Source organism: Rhyacophila brunnea, unplaced genomic scaffold (genome assembly GCF_057557595.1).
Source record: "Rhyacophila brunnea isolate RB1 unplaced genomic scaffold, BYU_Rbru_1.0 scaffold_7, whole genome shotgun sequence".
NCBI classification, from domain to species: domain Eukaryota; kingdom Metazoa; phylum Arthropoda; class Insecta; order Trichoptera; family Rhyacophilidae; genus Rhyacophila; species Rhyacophila brunnea.
The window spans coordinates 44,001,262-44,017,764 of NW_028233339.1; the positions used below are offsets into that span (position 1 = coordinate 44,001,262).

The 16,503-nt window shown below is 35.7% G+C and overlaps 1 protein-coding gene across 1 annotated transcript; it reads left to right on the forward strand.

Annotated features, from left to right (window-relative positions):
• Positions 1-1,900: 1,900 nt before the first annotated feature.
• fu (STKc_STK36 domain-containing protein fused) lies at positions 1,901-16,264 on the forward strand. Its single transcript, XM_085958278.1, has 11 exons — positions 1,901-2,126; positions 2,213-2,472; positions 3,931-4,099; positions 4,825-4,980; positions 5,662-5,849; positions 5,939-6,822; positions 11,634-11,740; positions 11,825-11,956; positions 14,295-14,386; positions 15,101-15,261; positions 15,727-16,264. The coding sequence occupies exons 1-11, from the start codon at positions 2,016-2,018 to the stop codon at positions 16,092-16,094; spliced, it is 2,628 nt and encodes an 875-aa protein (XP_085814404.1). The 5' UTR covers positions 1,901-2,015; the 3' UTR covers positions 16,095-16,264.
• The last annotated feature ends 239 nt before the right edge of the window (positions 16,265-16,503 follow it).

The window sequence follows — 16,503 nt, forward strand, 5'->3', positions numbered from 1 at the left end:
AAAATGAATTAAATATTATTTTGTTCATTTATGTGATGCTTATTACCCATATTTATGCGATTTTATTGAATTTCCCAACATAATGTAGACAAGCAATAGATACTGTAAAACTTGGTGCTGTTTATTTTAATTCAAACATTGTAACTCCCAGCTTAAATCTCAAAAAAAACAAAAGCAAACCATGTAACTCCTCAATATTCTATGTTAATAAATATTTTGTAAAAATTATCAGATTTACTCATTTATAACATTAAAATACTAAAAGTGTTCAAACTTCCTAAACCAGTCCGTTTTATTTTAAAACAGTTTTTTCTTCCTTCTGTGAAGTTGGTTAATACGGAGTCACAAGTTCCGCGCATTTAGTTGACGAAATGTCATTCCAATATTATCTTTTGAAGAAAATATCGTTGCATAAAAATACATTGCATTTTTCAAAAATATGCATACCAACCTAATTATTGTATTATAACTTATTTATTTCTTATTACGGATCATAAGTTAAAAACAAAAGGTACCTAAGTATACTTATTATTTACTGCGTTTTTGCTTATGAAATTAACAAAATCATAAATAAAAAGACAAATTTTAAGTTTATTAATGATTTTTTTTAAGATTTGACACTTTTGTGTATACAAAATATTAAGTTTTAAGTAATCTATTATAGACCGAAATATTTAGAGAGCATACACCGTTTTGGCTATTTTGCGAGACTCTGTTGACTGGATCTTCCAAACGGATGCGGTTGTTTTTGTTCGGGATATTTTGACGGGTTACTTAGTGAAAATGGAAAAATGGAAATTTTTCGCGTAATTTACATGGAAAAACAATACAAAATACATGAAAAATCATGTAATTATATTACTCAAAGGTGTGCATTTAAAAAGTGTGGAAAAAAAATGTTTGATGTTAAAACTTGACGGCCATTCAAAATCAAATTTATAGCTTAATGTTAAAGATAAAAAATTAAAAAATCATGTTAAAAGTTTAAAAAAATATATGTAATCGTATGCACTTAACAAAACAATTTTAAGGTAAATTTAATGGTTCAAGTATCAAGTCACTAAATTTAAAAAAATAATATCTCTCAAGATATAATCTCGAAATCAAAAAAAGCACGTGCACAAACGTAAGCCAATAATAGACAAATTGATGACTTAATAAAAAGTTAAAAAAGTTTGTTGGGTGGTTCGACTTAACGTTCATCAAATATTTCATATCAAATATCTCACGCACTATATGAGAAAAAAATAAAAAAAGTATGCAGAATTGCGCATTAGCTATGCGACAAGAGATTTCATTAATATAAATATTTTTAAACCCACGCATTCAGGTTTTGCATACAAACTTAAAAATCAAATAGCGCGCTGAATACAGATGAAAAAGCAAAAAAGAATCGTGCACTAACGTTCACTACTAAGGCACTAATGTTTACAATTTAAATTTTGAAAAAAATCCAAGTTTAGTGACACAAGTATCCAGCATTTAGCTGGGTCACCCAAATTGAAATCTGAATAACCCCCTTAATGTGCGTGCACAAACGAAAGAAACGCGTGCACAAACGTGCACTAACGATGCACAAACGAATGCACACAAAAAAAGTTGAAATTTCAACATTGGGTGACCCAACGTTTAGCTGGAACACCCAATTTGAAATTGGAATTTTTCGGTTATTATAGGTGCACAAACGAAAAAAAATCGTGCACAAACGTGCACTAACGATGCACAAACAAACGCACCCAAAAAAATTTGGAGTTTTAACATTGGGTGATCCAGGTAAATGGACCTGTTTTGTTCTTTAGTTTGTGGTACAGTATACACAATAGTATAGAGGTTTTCTATTAAATATCTCTATTATAATATTGCAAGCACTGTAAAAACGGATTGATCTCGAAACGTCAAAAAAGTCAAAACTTTTGTGTTGACTTGTCAAACAAAAATAATTTAAAGTGGCTTGTTTGTTTTGAAATGCTACGATGAACATGATCAAATAAAAGCCTCAAAACAATTTATAAAACATGGATAAGTATATCGTTCTGTCATTTATCGGCGAGGGTTCTTTTGGAAAAGTTTTCAAAGTAAAAAATAAGGAAACCGATGGAATATTCGCTCTAAAAGTTATCAGGAAGGTACCTATGTCGGGGAATTCATTAATAATCATTTTTTATATTACAGCAATATAATAAATGATAATATCACATACATGTTTTTGTAGAAAGGGCGGTCATCCAAGGATCTCAAAAACCTCCGACAAGAATGTGACATCCAGCAGCATTTGAGGCACCCAAACATTATTCTGATGATCGAAAGTTTCGATACTGATTCCGACCTCTTTGTGGTGACGGAGTTCGCTGAGAAGGAGCTTCACGGAGTTCTAGGAAAGGAGGGATGTCTCCAAGAAGTCTATGCTCAGGTTTTAACGTGGGATCTGGTGTCGGCATTATATTATCTGCATTCTCATCGAGTGCTGCATCGGTAAATACTTCTTTACTCACTACAAAATTTAACTCTTGCTGTGGAGTATCCAAAAAATTGCACCAGCTCCTACTACTTTAGGTTCCTTCACAATTATGTTTATTACAAGTTTTGTTCTAATAAATATGTTTCTGACGTATTTTCGAATTGTAATTTATTTTTCATTTCTATGATAATTTTTGAAATCGAATCTCATGAATATTGTATTAAACAGAGTTTTTGGATTAATCCAGTGCTACAGACCATTCAGATCAATGGTGAACTGCACAACTGTCCTCCATGTATCTCTATCCCACAGTGGCGAAGGGTGGAGGTAGGCTATGGAGATCTGATATTAATAGTGTACCTACACTAAACATTGTCAGTCATACTTATTTGTTTTCATTGAACTAAGAATACAAATTGCAGATGGTGTTGGTTAGTTTTTAAAATTCAATTAACCGGACCAAACGATAATAGATGGATAAAAGATAAAAAAATATTCGCTACAAGTCGGTTATGGGGAAGCCAGCGGCAAACACATTTTGAAAATAACAGATAATATACTGAATTATTTGTTAGGTTGGGTTAGTTTAGGTTAGGTTAAGTTAAGTTAGGTAAGGTTACAATTAGGTTAGGTTTTCATTCTTGAATTCATGAATTTTGCCAAAACTGGCTATAAAAATTAGCGCGGTTCCCGCCTGGCTTCCCCATAACCGACTTGTACCAAATATTCATCTATCTATGATATCTAAAATTATGCCATTAAATCAAACATAATTTAAGATATTTTATAGATAGAAGAATATTTGGTACTGTTCGGTTATGAGGAATACAGCGGAAAACACTTTTTGAAAATACCCGATATACTGGATTATTTGTTAGTTTAGGTTAGGTTAGGTTGTGTTAGGTTAGGTTTGGTTTGGTTAGGTTAACCTAACAAATAATCTAGTATATCGGCTATTTTCAAAATGTGTTTTCCGCTGTATTCCTCATAACCGAACAGTACCGAATATTTTTTATCTTGTAACCATTTTGGTTTGGATTAGGCAGGTTTTAATTGAATTTGAAAAACTAACCAATACCTATCATTACTATTTGTATTCTTAGTTACTTGAATGAAATCAAATAAGTATATCTATCAATGTTTAGTGTGCAATATTTATGTTGGATTGCCACAGTCTACCACCACCCTTCGCCGTGGCTATCCTGAGTTATTTTTCTCCAGCCGGTCACAATTAACATCACAGAATCCTTCTTGACATTTGTCCATCCCGAACCATAGGCACAAAATAAATATTAAAACAATGTGGTGTCTCATAAAACCTCATTTTATCTTATTCAAACTGGTGTTGATATTTTATAGTATCTGTCAAGGTTTGTTGATAATGTATTGCAGCATTTCCTATTTCTCCAAGTCAAATTTAAATTGAAATGCTTAAATAACGTTAAACATTTTTACATTGCATTTTGTTTCAGTGATCTGAAGCCCCAAAATGTCCTCATTGATGCCAACGGAAAAGCGAAGCTCTGTGATTTTGGTTTAGCTAGAAATATGACAACGGGGACACACGTCTTGACTTCAATTAAAGGAACACCCCTTTACATGGCTCCGGAGTTAATTGATGAAAAACCTTATGACCACCAGGTAGTCAGAAAATTCATAAAATAGTTTAGACATTATATTAAACAAGCTTATAATTAATTACAATGTTATAACTGATGTTATTTGCGTTAACGAGAAGCAGTCTATAGATAAAAGGAACAAATAATATGATGGAATACTTAAGGAAATATGTATTGAAATCTGTGATTGTAATTATTTACATAAATGCACAATGTTTTGTCGGAAATATATTTTTAATATTAAAACCTGCACATTAGTTTATAGTTATAGTATATCGTCGCTTAAGAAACAACACCGCGGAAGTCAATTAATTAAAATTTTCAGGGGCAAACAAAAACCGTCTCAAAAAATTGAAAATTGATACCTTTTAACTTATTTTTTTTTGTGTTTAGTTAAAAAAATGTTTTTTGGCCCAATTAAGCCACGGGCATCTTACTGAACCATGACGATTTTAACTAATAGTTGTTACATGAAATGCTTATCGAATTGCATTATAATGTTGGCTATCAGTTTTAGTATAGTAATTTTTTCTAGTGTGTATATAATATATGCATGAGATGTTCTCAAATTATGTATATTTTGTGATTGAGATAGCTCCTACCAGTAATCATGTTTCTCCATAACACACATTGTCATATTATATGCAAGCAATATCAAATTTCTTATAACGCTGTAATCCTAGGCTTTATAACTCGCGTTAAAAACATTTACGTAATGAGAATAATGCTGAAATTATTATTTTCTAGGCTGATTTATGGTCTCTTGGATGTATTGTCTACGAGATGATGGCAGGCCAGCCACCATTTTCCACATCCTCAATCGTGCAGCTCGTTCGATTGATCAGACACCATCCCGTACAATGGCCGAGCTATATTTCTCCGCAGGCCATATCCTTTCTTCAGGTATAACCTATTTAAATGTATGAATCGTTAGGTTTTGGTATATGTTTATATTGTATTTGGCCAAACCTTGTTAGGTAGGTGTTCTCTTTCTTTACCCGTCTTTGTTATATGAATGCCTTTCTTCAGGGGTGTGTCAAAGAGGGGCATCCATATTCCTACCATTTAACACATATCAGATGATAAAGAGCTCAAAGAAGATCTTATTGACTTGTGGACAAGTTGACCTAGCAGTGGTTCTGTTCCTAAAATACTGTCCCCATTAAATTAGTAAAGACATACTCGTGTGCATTTGGTTGTAGTTCTCTTTTGTCAATCATAACATAATTTAGGAATCGCCAGAATCCACAGACAGATCTGCAGATTGAAATGAGATAAAAAGTGCCACGTTTTAACAAAATCATTTTCCTTTATTAATTACAAAGCTGATTGCTTTTCTTTTGGCAGAATTTGAAGTATATCAGATAAGTGTAGTTCTAAGTAAAAGTTCGTAAACAGATCAATAGCTCAAAGGATAAGAAAGGATAAGAACACTCACCCGGATAGTGAAATATGTGACTTCGAATCCCAATCAGACCAACACTTCTTTACTTAATTGCTGTCATGATCATATTATTTCTTGTTGCCTTGAAATGTTCGTTTTGTCTTACTAGGATACTATTCTTAATGTTGTAAATTTTTCAGGGTTTGTTACACAAAGATCCTGCACTTCGATTGAGCTGGCCGGAGATTCTGGTGCATCCGTTTGTAGCGGGACATATTTTCATTGTTGCGGAGCAATCTCCAATGGACTCCCCCTTCACTCTCCCACTCACTCAAAGTCAAATGGCAGCAAAACAAATACAAAAGGATAGACTGAATAGTGTTCAAAGGTAAACTGTTATTAACAAATAGGCCTTGGGTCGGTAGCTTAGTGCAGAGTTTTTTCAAATAGATGTAAGATTCTTGATTCTTTTTGTAGGTTAATGCCGCAGGCTGTGAGGATTTTGGAGAGACGTGAAAAATTATTGGCTGCCAATGCTAAAGCACCGGGAATGGTTGAAGGCGTTGCAGTGTCTGACGATGACAGTATACGCGCTGTCAGTGCTATCAGCGTTAGAGACAGTCTCCGAACCGACGACGAAGAGATGCAACCAATGTCAACGGCTCATGCAAATCTACTCGCCCACGAATACGCGGTTTTAAACCAGGATAATCTGATTATTAGTAATCTGGACACAAACATGGCACAGTTGGCGATACATCCAAGGATGCCAGTTTTAAATGAAAATAAAGAGTTAATTTTAGACGATAATGCTAAAGCTATTGATGAAAATACATTGAAAGATGAAGATGTAGATAGTGTTAATGATAAAACTGTTATAGTTAATGAAAACGTTGATTTGAATCAAAAGAAATTAAGTCAGAATTTAGATAATTTTTCAATAAGATTAAAGAGTAATTCGCAGCCCGTCAAAGATCAACAAACCGCTACACAAAGTGTTGGATATGAATGTTCTGAACAGGTAGTAACCATTGAGAAAGAAACACTACTGAGCAAAAGTGTTCCTCCGTCATATAAACAGAAACTTATTCAGTTTTCTAGAGATAAGTTCGGTTTCGGGAACGGGAATAGATTAACAAGGAGTTTAAAAAAAAGTCTTCACTTTAGTAAAATTTCTGATAAAGTAAAGAGTGATAAAGGTCGAAGGATGAGCGAGCCCGTCGAGTTGAATGCTTCGCAGATTAATTTCATTGAAAGTAAGGCCAAGGAAGCTGAAGAAGAAAAAGGAGAAGACGAGGTTCCTGAGATATCGGAGAATCTCAAATTGTCCGATATCAATACAGAAGGGCAGAATTTCATTGGTGAGAATAAATACTTATTATATTGAAATATTTTAGAAATATTATTGTGCTCAAATTAATTGTTATGGGCTGAGAACCTAAGTCTGCTCTCAGATAAAAAGTAACCTCGTTCGCCGCGACCGAGTTCCGAGACGCGCGAAAAAATTGTTGCGTGTGACGAACGCGCACATCTCCAAGCGACACTCGCTTCTCGAAACGTCAACATAATAAGTACTCTGGCCAGACGCCATTATGCAAATATGTCATCAGACGCTGAAACAGCGATTATTATGTATTGGTACCGCAGAAATTTAAGTAGAATTTAAGTAGAAGGCGAAAATATTGAATTCATCCGTCAATTAGGCATATATCAATGCACAGTGCATCATTTATCGCAGCAGAACGGCCACCAGCGAGCAGTGACGTCTAGATACGAATGGCAAAAATGGCTGAGTCGAGCGCTTAGCGCAGGCGCGCGGTCGGCTTAATCGGCGTCCAACATGTTCGTGTAGTCGCTTTGCAACATAGATGTTTTTCAGTCGCATTCGACCAATCTGCGAAGCTCCATTTGACAACGTTTGGTATGTGGACGGCGATGACGTCATATCGACGAATTCGACATGCGGCACATGAGGCGAGCTCTGATGTGCGAGCCGGCTGAAAGATACAAGCAACACCGAAATACAGTACCACTTTCATATTGAGTCTTCTACGTCACCACAGTTGTTTTAGGAACTAAAACCTTCCCTCCGCATTTACTTTCAACGCTACTACATTCCCCGCACCCGTAATTCAGTATGTTCGATATCTTGTGGAGTTTTTTTTAATATTAAAATTTAATAGAGGTATTGTGAGGAGGAGTAACAGAAAAGAAAGCTTTTAATTCCTCTCAATAGTGCCAGAGATAGAGTATCTGTTATGACTAGTCAACACACAAAGAGCATGTGATGTAATAGTACCAGCTTGGAAAAACCATGTGACAACAGTGACAGCGCATGCAGCGTTGTGACATAGTAGACTTGATGTAAAAGTTGATCTATAAGTAGTGAGTTAGTCACAGTTATCCCATCACCACATACACAACAGTAGTATATTAATTAGAATTTTCACTAAGACACAGCTGAGACAAGTGCGATCTGTACTAATAATGAAATTTTAGTGTGTGAGATTTCGAAATACATATTTGCCATTTAATTAGTGTTTTGACTATTTCTGTACAGAACACAAAATCTACCCTTTTCAAATTTTTGTCTGTTCCAATGTATCTCAAAAAACTACTGGATCAATATTGATATCAGATGATGAGAGAGATGACAGATCGCATTGTATAAAAAATAACAGGCAGATACTCTTCAAGAATTAGCATTATAATTAATTTAAATTGCATAAATCGGTCCTTAGGTTTTATGCGTCACACATAATATTTTTTTTTTAATAATAACCATACCCTTGCTTTTTCGTACAAGGTGGTTGGGTGGGTTAGTTGCATTGATGTGGGGCTAATTAGGTGCCTCCATTTATATCTTTAATTTTCTTTATGGCCAGGATTAAATATTTTGTGTAGTGTTCTTGTGTTGTTCTATTGCTTAGTGCTTCGTGAGGCTTTTGGAGGTCAATTTCGTGATTATGTTGTCTACATCGAGTCCTGAGAGTCCATCGCTCCCTTTCTAGTATAGGGCAGTCGTTGATGACATGCCACACAGTTTGAGATGTGTTGCCGTCACATGGACAACAGTACACACATAATATTATCGCACTGACCTCAACAGGCGGCGAAAGAAGCTGCACCAAGAATCTCTGATTTTGACCGATTTACAATCATTTTGCAATGCTTGAGACCACTGTAGCGAGAGAATGCCTCATCTGATCAGATCAATTCTGGCGTCAATTTGTGCGTACATAATCAAACTAGGTAATACAGCAATACTCAAGAACTCATTTATATATTTTGAACTTTTTTTAATAGAATTGTTATAATTATTTTTTAATTCCCTATGAAAAACTGCTCAGTACGTCAGACAGTCAAAAGATAATATTTGCGATTTTTTGGCACGCGTACTTAAAAAGGTTCGCCAACCCTGCACTATATTGTTGATAATAAGTTGAGTTTCATCTCACTATCTCAAATAGTTCCGAAGATGCAAGATAAAACTTCTTGAAAATAACGCATTTCCAACAATTCCATCATGCGTACATAAATCGGTCAGATAGAAGCAGTTGAGTGGTGATGATGTGCGTGTGCCTACATCCAACAAACCTGCAGTGATCGCTAGTATATAATACTATCCTAATGATTTTCCATTCTTATACTTCCCAATTTTGGTTTATACTCCATTATGAATGATGTTTTTTTTCAAGCAGCTTATCTAATTTGAACGCTCTAGTTTGATAACTTATTGTAACCCAAATAAATCTCATTAGAGGGTTAGAAATTATTTTTCTATAACATTTATTACATTGTATCACGTTTACAATTAAAATAGCCCCAATCTTCCCAAGCATTGAAATTTGTTAGCGTTCTTACAATGGGGAAAGGTATTATGTATACACATAATTGAATTGTTACATTATACCCCGTTTACACGTGCATAGATATACTGTGCACAGTAAGAAAATGTATGGGGAAATATGTATTATCCTGCAGTTGGAAAGATTGCGTGCATAAATCAAACAAGATTGGAAGATTCCAAATTGTGATGATTTATTGCGTGCAAGTAGATTATTTTCGATCTGCACCTGCGTAGTAGAGCGATAGAGAACATGCCGGTAAAAAAACGAATTACTCATTTTGCGCTCCGATTTTCAATACGACCTGTCAGATAGTAGTATAAAATGACAACCTCGCTTCTCGCTTACTCTTGAAGAATGAGATTGGAGAGACAGTGAGCACTTTTACGTGTAAACAGTTATTGTCATGACAGTTTATAATAAGCACAATTTCCGACAGTAATTCCATGCATGTGTACAGACGCTTTTATATTATGGTTGCTATGAAAATATCAATGACATTTTATATGCCATGTCCATAGGATATAGGTAGGTAGTCTAATATTGGGAATAAAAACAGGTTATGTCTTTTCATATAAAGCAGTTATCTGTTTGAATCCTGTTTAATGTGCAAATGTGGAAACTGCTACTAACCTTTTATTAAAATTTACATATTATATATCAGATGTCCTCGTTTAATCCACTATTTATCCCCATTTAATTAACAAAAATAATTAAAACGAAATATGTGAGGTTTACATTTTTAATTTCTTTTATTGGAAATAAAGCAACAATAATTTATGAAGCACATTAAATTGAGGGTACAAACACATAAGCATCATTTGATTTTACACACAAAGGAAACAATATATTGGTAAATTTTAATTACATATTATTAATGCTATAAAATGGCTTGAGCCAATATTTGTGTTAAATTAACTACATCATAATATTACTAATCCATTTAATTGGGTAAATGTTATTTTTATGCCATATTGTGCATTATAAGACGAAGAAAGAACAGATGGGAAGAAAATTAAAATTAAAATACATAATATTAAACATATGACAAAAACACAACAAATAAACATTTGTATCTGTTAAATATGAAACTAATTTTAACCCAAACCGTTTCGTTTTTCCTTCTTCATGGCAACTTCTGATTTACTTTTTTCTAAAACAGGTCTTTTGCTTGTTACATGCATGCAACATTTTGCCGCATTATGTTGATGCCTGGCTTCAATATCCTTCTTAAGAGGAGGGTAACACATCTCGACAAAATCATCTTCTTCAAATTTTACAATTTTTGACATTGTAGGCTCGGGGCATTCCGGTTGAATGCCTCGACATTCCGGTTGAATGCCTTGACATTCCGGTTGAATTCCTCGACATTCCGGTTGAATGCCTCGACATTCCGGTTGAATGCCCTGACATTCCGGTTGAATCTTCACCTCTGCTGTCGGACATTCTGTTGTCTGATATTCTGGTCCTGGATAATATGAATTAGTGATCAAATTTGGTTCTGTCTGCAGATTTTTCAGTTGATTGCACAATTCGTCATCCATATTGGCAGCAAAACTCGGCAAATCCCGTAAATAATTGTATGAAAACAGTAAAAAGTCGAAAGGAAAGCAAAGATGTTTTTTCCTGTCAAGAATAATAGAAAAACAAAACAATCTAACTTGTGAATTTTGAATTTGAAAATATTGTTCTCTATTTAAAATAAAAAAAAATATTTGTAAACCATCACAGAATTTCAAGCTATGTTGAAAACATCTTCTATAGAGAAGGAGCCTAAATTTATGGAAGTGATGGCAAAGAAGGACAACTACCACAAATGATTAGGTTAGCTAAAGGCCAATCTCGCGAATTTTCGAATAGGACATAATATAACATAATACCCATAACTTTTCAAAGCTCTACATGCCCGAATGAAGCTTTTTAAAAATATGAACTATTTAATTAGAAAAGTTTAGTACATTCAACGATTTCCTCTCAATTATTTTGTATGTTAAAAAGAAAATTATTAATTACATATGGGAAAACCGAGGTTTGAAATCCTTTTATTCGAACACTGAAAAGTTTATTTCCACAGTAAAAACACTGTTGTAATGGTTTTGAAACATAATAATTTTTGTTAATTCTACTTTAATTGAGTTATTTACATTGACAGCTGTTTCGCGCTATAAATCCATCTTCTGAACGGTCAACTATATCTCCAGCAGTGACTATAATAGTGTAGTAATTCCGGGACGATTTTTGTATGGTAGAATTGTAGTTGAAGATTAGCATTTTACTCACCTGTTCCCTCTACTATTTGACAGTTAGTTAATTTTGTTTACCAGATGATGACAGCGCCCCCATCGAAAAAGACGAGTGGCTAGCGTTTATGCGATCCAACATGAACGAGGTGATGGAGGGTGACGTTGAATCTCTCACGCAACAAAATATTGTAAGCACTACACTGCTCTCATAACATGTTTAAACTCACAATAATTTTGTTAAGATGTAAAATAATGTGACTCTGGTTACTTAGGTTAGCATGGTTGTCGGAGTAGCCCGGCATTCTGGTGCAGGCGCCGAAGTCCGAGGGTCCCTTGCCGCTCTTCTTTCTCTGCCTCTCGTTGCTCCACATGTACCGAGACAGACCATCAGCGATATCTTGAGGGTAAGCTTTATATTACATCAATTAGTTTTAGTGATTGGATTATCACATTACTGGCTAATTAAATTGGTACAAATACCACATAAATCATGGAAGTAATATGTCAGATTGAACATACATATTGAATAAAATCCTTTGCGATTATGAGTGATTTTGGAATGTCATATTTGTACTCTTCCGAGGTGTTTGTATAGTGGGTAGTCATGAGATCATTGTCCTGCCATCCTTTGATACGGCATGCGAGCGAGAAGAACTCGGGGGGGGGGGGGGAAGAGATAGATGACGCGTTGCCGACTCAGAAATATCTCGTTGAGCGCGTGGCAATTGATTACAAAATTTATTATTACAGATTACTGAAATGAAACTAAAATCTAACTCTCGCCATAAGACCAGCTAAAGTGGTTTTGGACTTATCCTTAGAGGGCTAAAATGAGCATGTACGAGGGTGGGTCAATAAGTCCTTAGAAAAGCCGACAGGTGGCGCGACTAGTACTGTAAGCGGTTTGTTTTCATGCAGCGGCACTACCGATTCAGTATGCTGCGAAGTTTCAATCAGATTGGTCGGGTTGTTGTGTGTTTCTCGTACATTTAAAAAAAAAATTTGCTTGTGGAAAATGGAAAAATGGAAAATGGAGAAAATTGAGTTTAGAGCTGTTATTAAACATTTTAATATAAAAGGGTTAACAGCAAAGGAAATAAAAAATGAGTTGGATTTAGTTCACGGCATATCTGCTCCTTCACTTGCAACTATTTATAACTGGTTAAATGAATTTAAACGTGGTCGTACATCAACAAAGGATGAACCACGCTCAGGACGTCCTGTAGAGGTGACTACACCAGAAATGATCAATAAAATCCACGATATGGTGTTAAGTGACCGAAGATTAAAGTTGAGTGAGATAATTGAGGTTACAGGGATCTCAAAAGGTAGCGTCATTTCTATTTTACATGACAAATTGGGCATGAAAAAAATTTCTGCAAGATGGGTGCCGCGTTTGCTCACAGTCGACAATAAACACAATAGGGTGGTGGCCTCTAAAGCCCTGTTGTCGCTCATGCAACGCAATCCGGATGAATTTTTTCGTCGCTTTGTGACTGTAGATGAAACATGGAGACACCACCATACTCCCGAGACGAAAGAACAGTCAAAGCAGTGGATTGCGAAAGGCGAACCATGTCCAAAGAAGGCGAAAACCGTAAAATCAGCTGGTAAGGTTATGGCTACTGTATTTTGGGATGCACGTGGAATTATTTTCGTTGACTATTTGGAAAAAGGAAAAACAATAACAGGGGATTATTATGCATCTTTATTGGACCAGCTAAAAAACAAAATTGAAGAAAAACGGCCTCATTTAAACAGGAAAAAAATCCTCTTTCATCAGGACAATGCCCGTGTTCACACATGTTTACGATCAATGGCTAAAATTGAAGAATTGAAGTTCGAATTGGTCGACCACCCACCGTATTCGCCAGGTTTAGCCCCCCCCAGTGACTGTTTCCTTTTCCCAAACTTAAAAAAATGGCTAAGTGGACAACGTTTTTTTTCAAATGAAGAAGTCATCGATCGGAAAAAAGCTTATTTTGAGGACCTTCCGAAAACTTATTTTTCTGACGGTTTAAAAAAAATTGAGAAACGTCTAACCAAGTGTATTGAGCTCCAAGAAGATTATGTTGAGAAATAAAAAAAAAATACAAAAATAAAAACTGTTTTAATGCTTTTTTCTAAGGAATTATTGACCCACCCTCGTATCACTAGAGTCTGTTTTCTATAAGCTGGCGTGCGGTTTCCTCCCTCTTCAGCATCTTACCACTGCATTCCGTCTCGTTCCCTCCCATTGAAAACTTGCAATAGTCGAACGCGATGCCACAATGTTTTCCGTCCGCGAATGACGTGACGTGAACGCCAGCTTATAGAAGACAGACTCTATTTGTCTGTTCTCTTGTATTAGAGCCAAGAGTCAAGCAGTCGCACTCGAGCAGTGAGTAATTAAATAAGGGCTTTTGAGATATGGGTTTATAGAAAGAATAGGTTTAAAAATAATACGAATCTTAGTCATTGTGAGAAAACAAAAACTCTTTTCTATCGTCATGAGAAACTGATCGCAGATATGCACTACTACTTCAGTTAATTATATAAATGCAATGCAAAAAAGACCAAAAAGAAGTCGCATTCCTTTGCTGCTAAAGCCGGTCCATCGCGAGATCTGACTTTTTAAAAGTAGGTCTTTGTCTCAACGCTTGCCGACCACTGATATTTATGTATAGATACCTAAATGTTTTTACACACATATATCCTTTGATTTATATATTATAATGTAGCCCAATTTTTGTTATGTTTTAGGTGTATCTGGAAGTAAAGCTGGTGCCTAATCTTGTTTATGCATCACGCCTCTTGGTGAGGCAAAGTGCTGCTGAGAGAAATTCATTAAAAAGGTGATTACCCATAGGTTATCATTGCCGGAATGCTCATTTGGTGATAGTAATAATAGTTTTAATGAAAGGACACCGGAATCCGGTTGGCTTGAAGAACAGACGAGAATGAAACTCTTGAGGCATCTGCAGCACTCGGTTGAGCCAGGTCAAACGTTGTTTATTCATTATCAAAGTGACAGGAGCCTGCATGGTCTTTCTTATCTTCTCATTACTCAAAATAATTCTGCCGCACACCCAGTATCTGTCAAAAGCATCTGTTTTCAAAGCTTAGTACATGATTGCGGCGGTAGCTGAGTCACAGCTAAGCGCTTGGCCACAGTGACGGGCAGGCAACGGCGCGGCGGCGTCTTGCGCAACTAAAACGTATAACCGTCTGTAATATGCCCCAAAAAAGACACTGTCTACGAACATTTCACACTCGGTTATACGTTTGAGTTGCGCAAGACGTTGTCCGCCGACCACTAAACGCTTCCATTGACCACTATTTTACTGGCGCGGCCCAGTGATGAAGAACAATGAACACGCTGACCAAATAATATGTATGTACATGTCATCATTCGCACCACAAGTGACAATGTTTATGCACAGTTTAATTTAATACATAAAAATAAATTGCCTTAACCAAGAGATGGATTTTTGTTTTGCATACAATGTGCGCATCTTTGGAATGACTAAATTATACGTTTGTAATATGATTGTTATTTTAATTTACAGTCCGGTTCGAAGTCTACCAGCTGAAGAAATGGTGGCACTATGTCGGCTGCTTGAGCTCACCGTTCAGCTCTGCCTTCGAGGAGCTCCTTTTGTGCAGCAGTTGTGCGATGCTGTGGCTGTACTCAACACGGCACCTCTTCTCGCTCAGTTTCTTTCGCTTTGTAAGTGAAACTAAATTATATTTTGAACAATGATTCAAAGAATTTGGACTCTAGATAGAAGAAGTCTTATATGCATTTGTATTAGGAATTATGAAGGCAGTTTGATTTTCAAATCAAATGTTTATTACATATGGTTGTATTGGTACAAGTTCATTATTTTCTTCTGTTGGCAGCCCCAAAAATAAAATGGCCGCTTGCATTCTTGTTTGAAGTCTGTTACTTTGTTTACATAACCAACATACGCATTACTCGGTATTTAACGTGATTATTCATCTTAAAAATAATGCTAAATGTAGTGCTTTTGGCTGCCTACATAGAATTGACGATGAAGTATCTTTCCTCAGTTATTTACATTATTCCAGGCTTGGCATGTCAAAAAATGGGTAAACATAGAAAAACTAATTTAGATAGTCAGTTTTTTTTCCAACATTCACATAATTATTAAAGTAATATTCTGAATTACAGATGACAAACGACTGCGCATTGTTCTCAACACTGTGACACTCCTCACAGTTATTCTTCAGGACTTTCCTGAAAACGCAGAGCTCGTTGAATCCGTCCTGTTCGAAAGTGAATGCGTAGATTTATGCGTACTACTTGTTCACCCCAGTGACACTCTCCGGATTAGAACCTGCGTACTTATAGGACTTCTGGGAAGGTATTGCTGTAGTGCATTATGCGGAGCTCTCGGTACCGTTTGGGACTTGCGGCAGAAGGAAGCGCTCGAGGCTTTGCAGTCTCATTGCAATCAAAATCTCAGCCGGGCAGCGAAGTGCGCCGTCAGGGATCTTTCAAAGTTGCCCTTCTACAATCAAACAAGTGGAAGGAAATGATATGTTTCTTAGTGTAGATCAATACCTCGTTGTACATATACTATTATGCTGCCATCGTAATGAAGTCATACTGATATTTTATATTACATAATATTATTTTTGTATAATCTTAACATATCTTTTATGTTAATACAATAATGTTAATTCAGATATTAAAATTTTGTATTGACAGATCTTGTTTTTTTTTTACGAGAAATGGATGTCAGCCACTTGCTCAATCTATTAGGTCCATACTCTGATTCATACACAAATTGAAAAACAATATGTGTACTTGCCAGACCCAGGATTCGAACCTGGGACCCACGACACTAGCCCGATGCTTAAGCCGTGCGGCCATACGTAATGTATATCTGTTGTCATGTACTATATATAATTAAGAGATGTGGATGATTTGTGGGTCCAGTAAATT

Bases quoted from the DNA above. Each gene is read 5' to 3' on its own strand.
- fu (XM_085958278.1), top strand. From the start codon at position 2,016: ATGGATAAGTATATCGTTCTGTCATTTATCGGCGAGGGTTCTTTTGGA. The intron at 6,823-11,633 runs GTGAGAATAAAT...TTTGTTTACCAG, and splicing joins AGAAGGGCAGAATTTCATTG to ATGATGACAGCGCCCCCATC. The intron at 14,387-15,100 runs GTGATTACCCAT...TTTAATTTACAG, and splicing joins GAGAGAAATTCATTAAAAAG to TCCGGTTCGAAGTCTACCAG.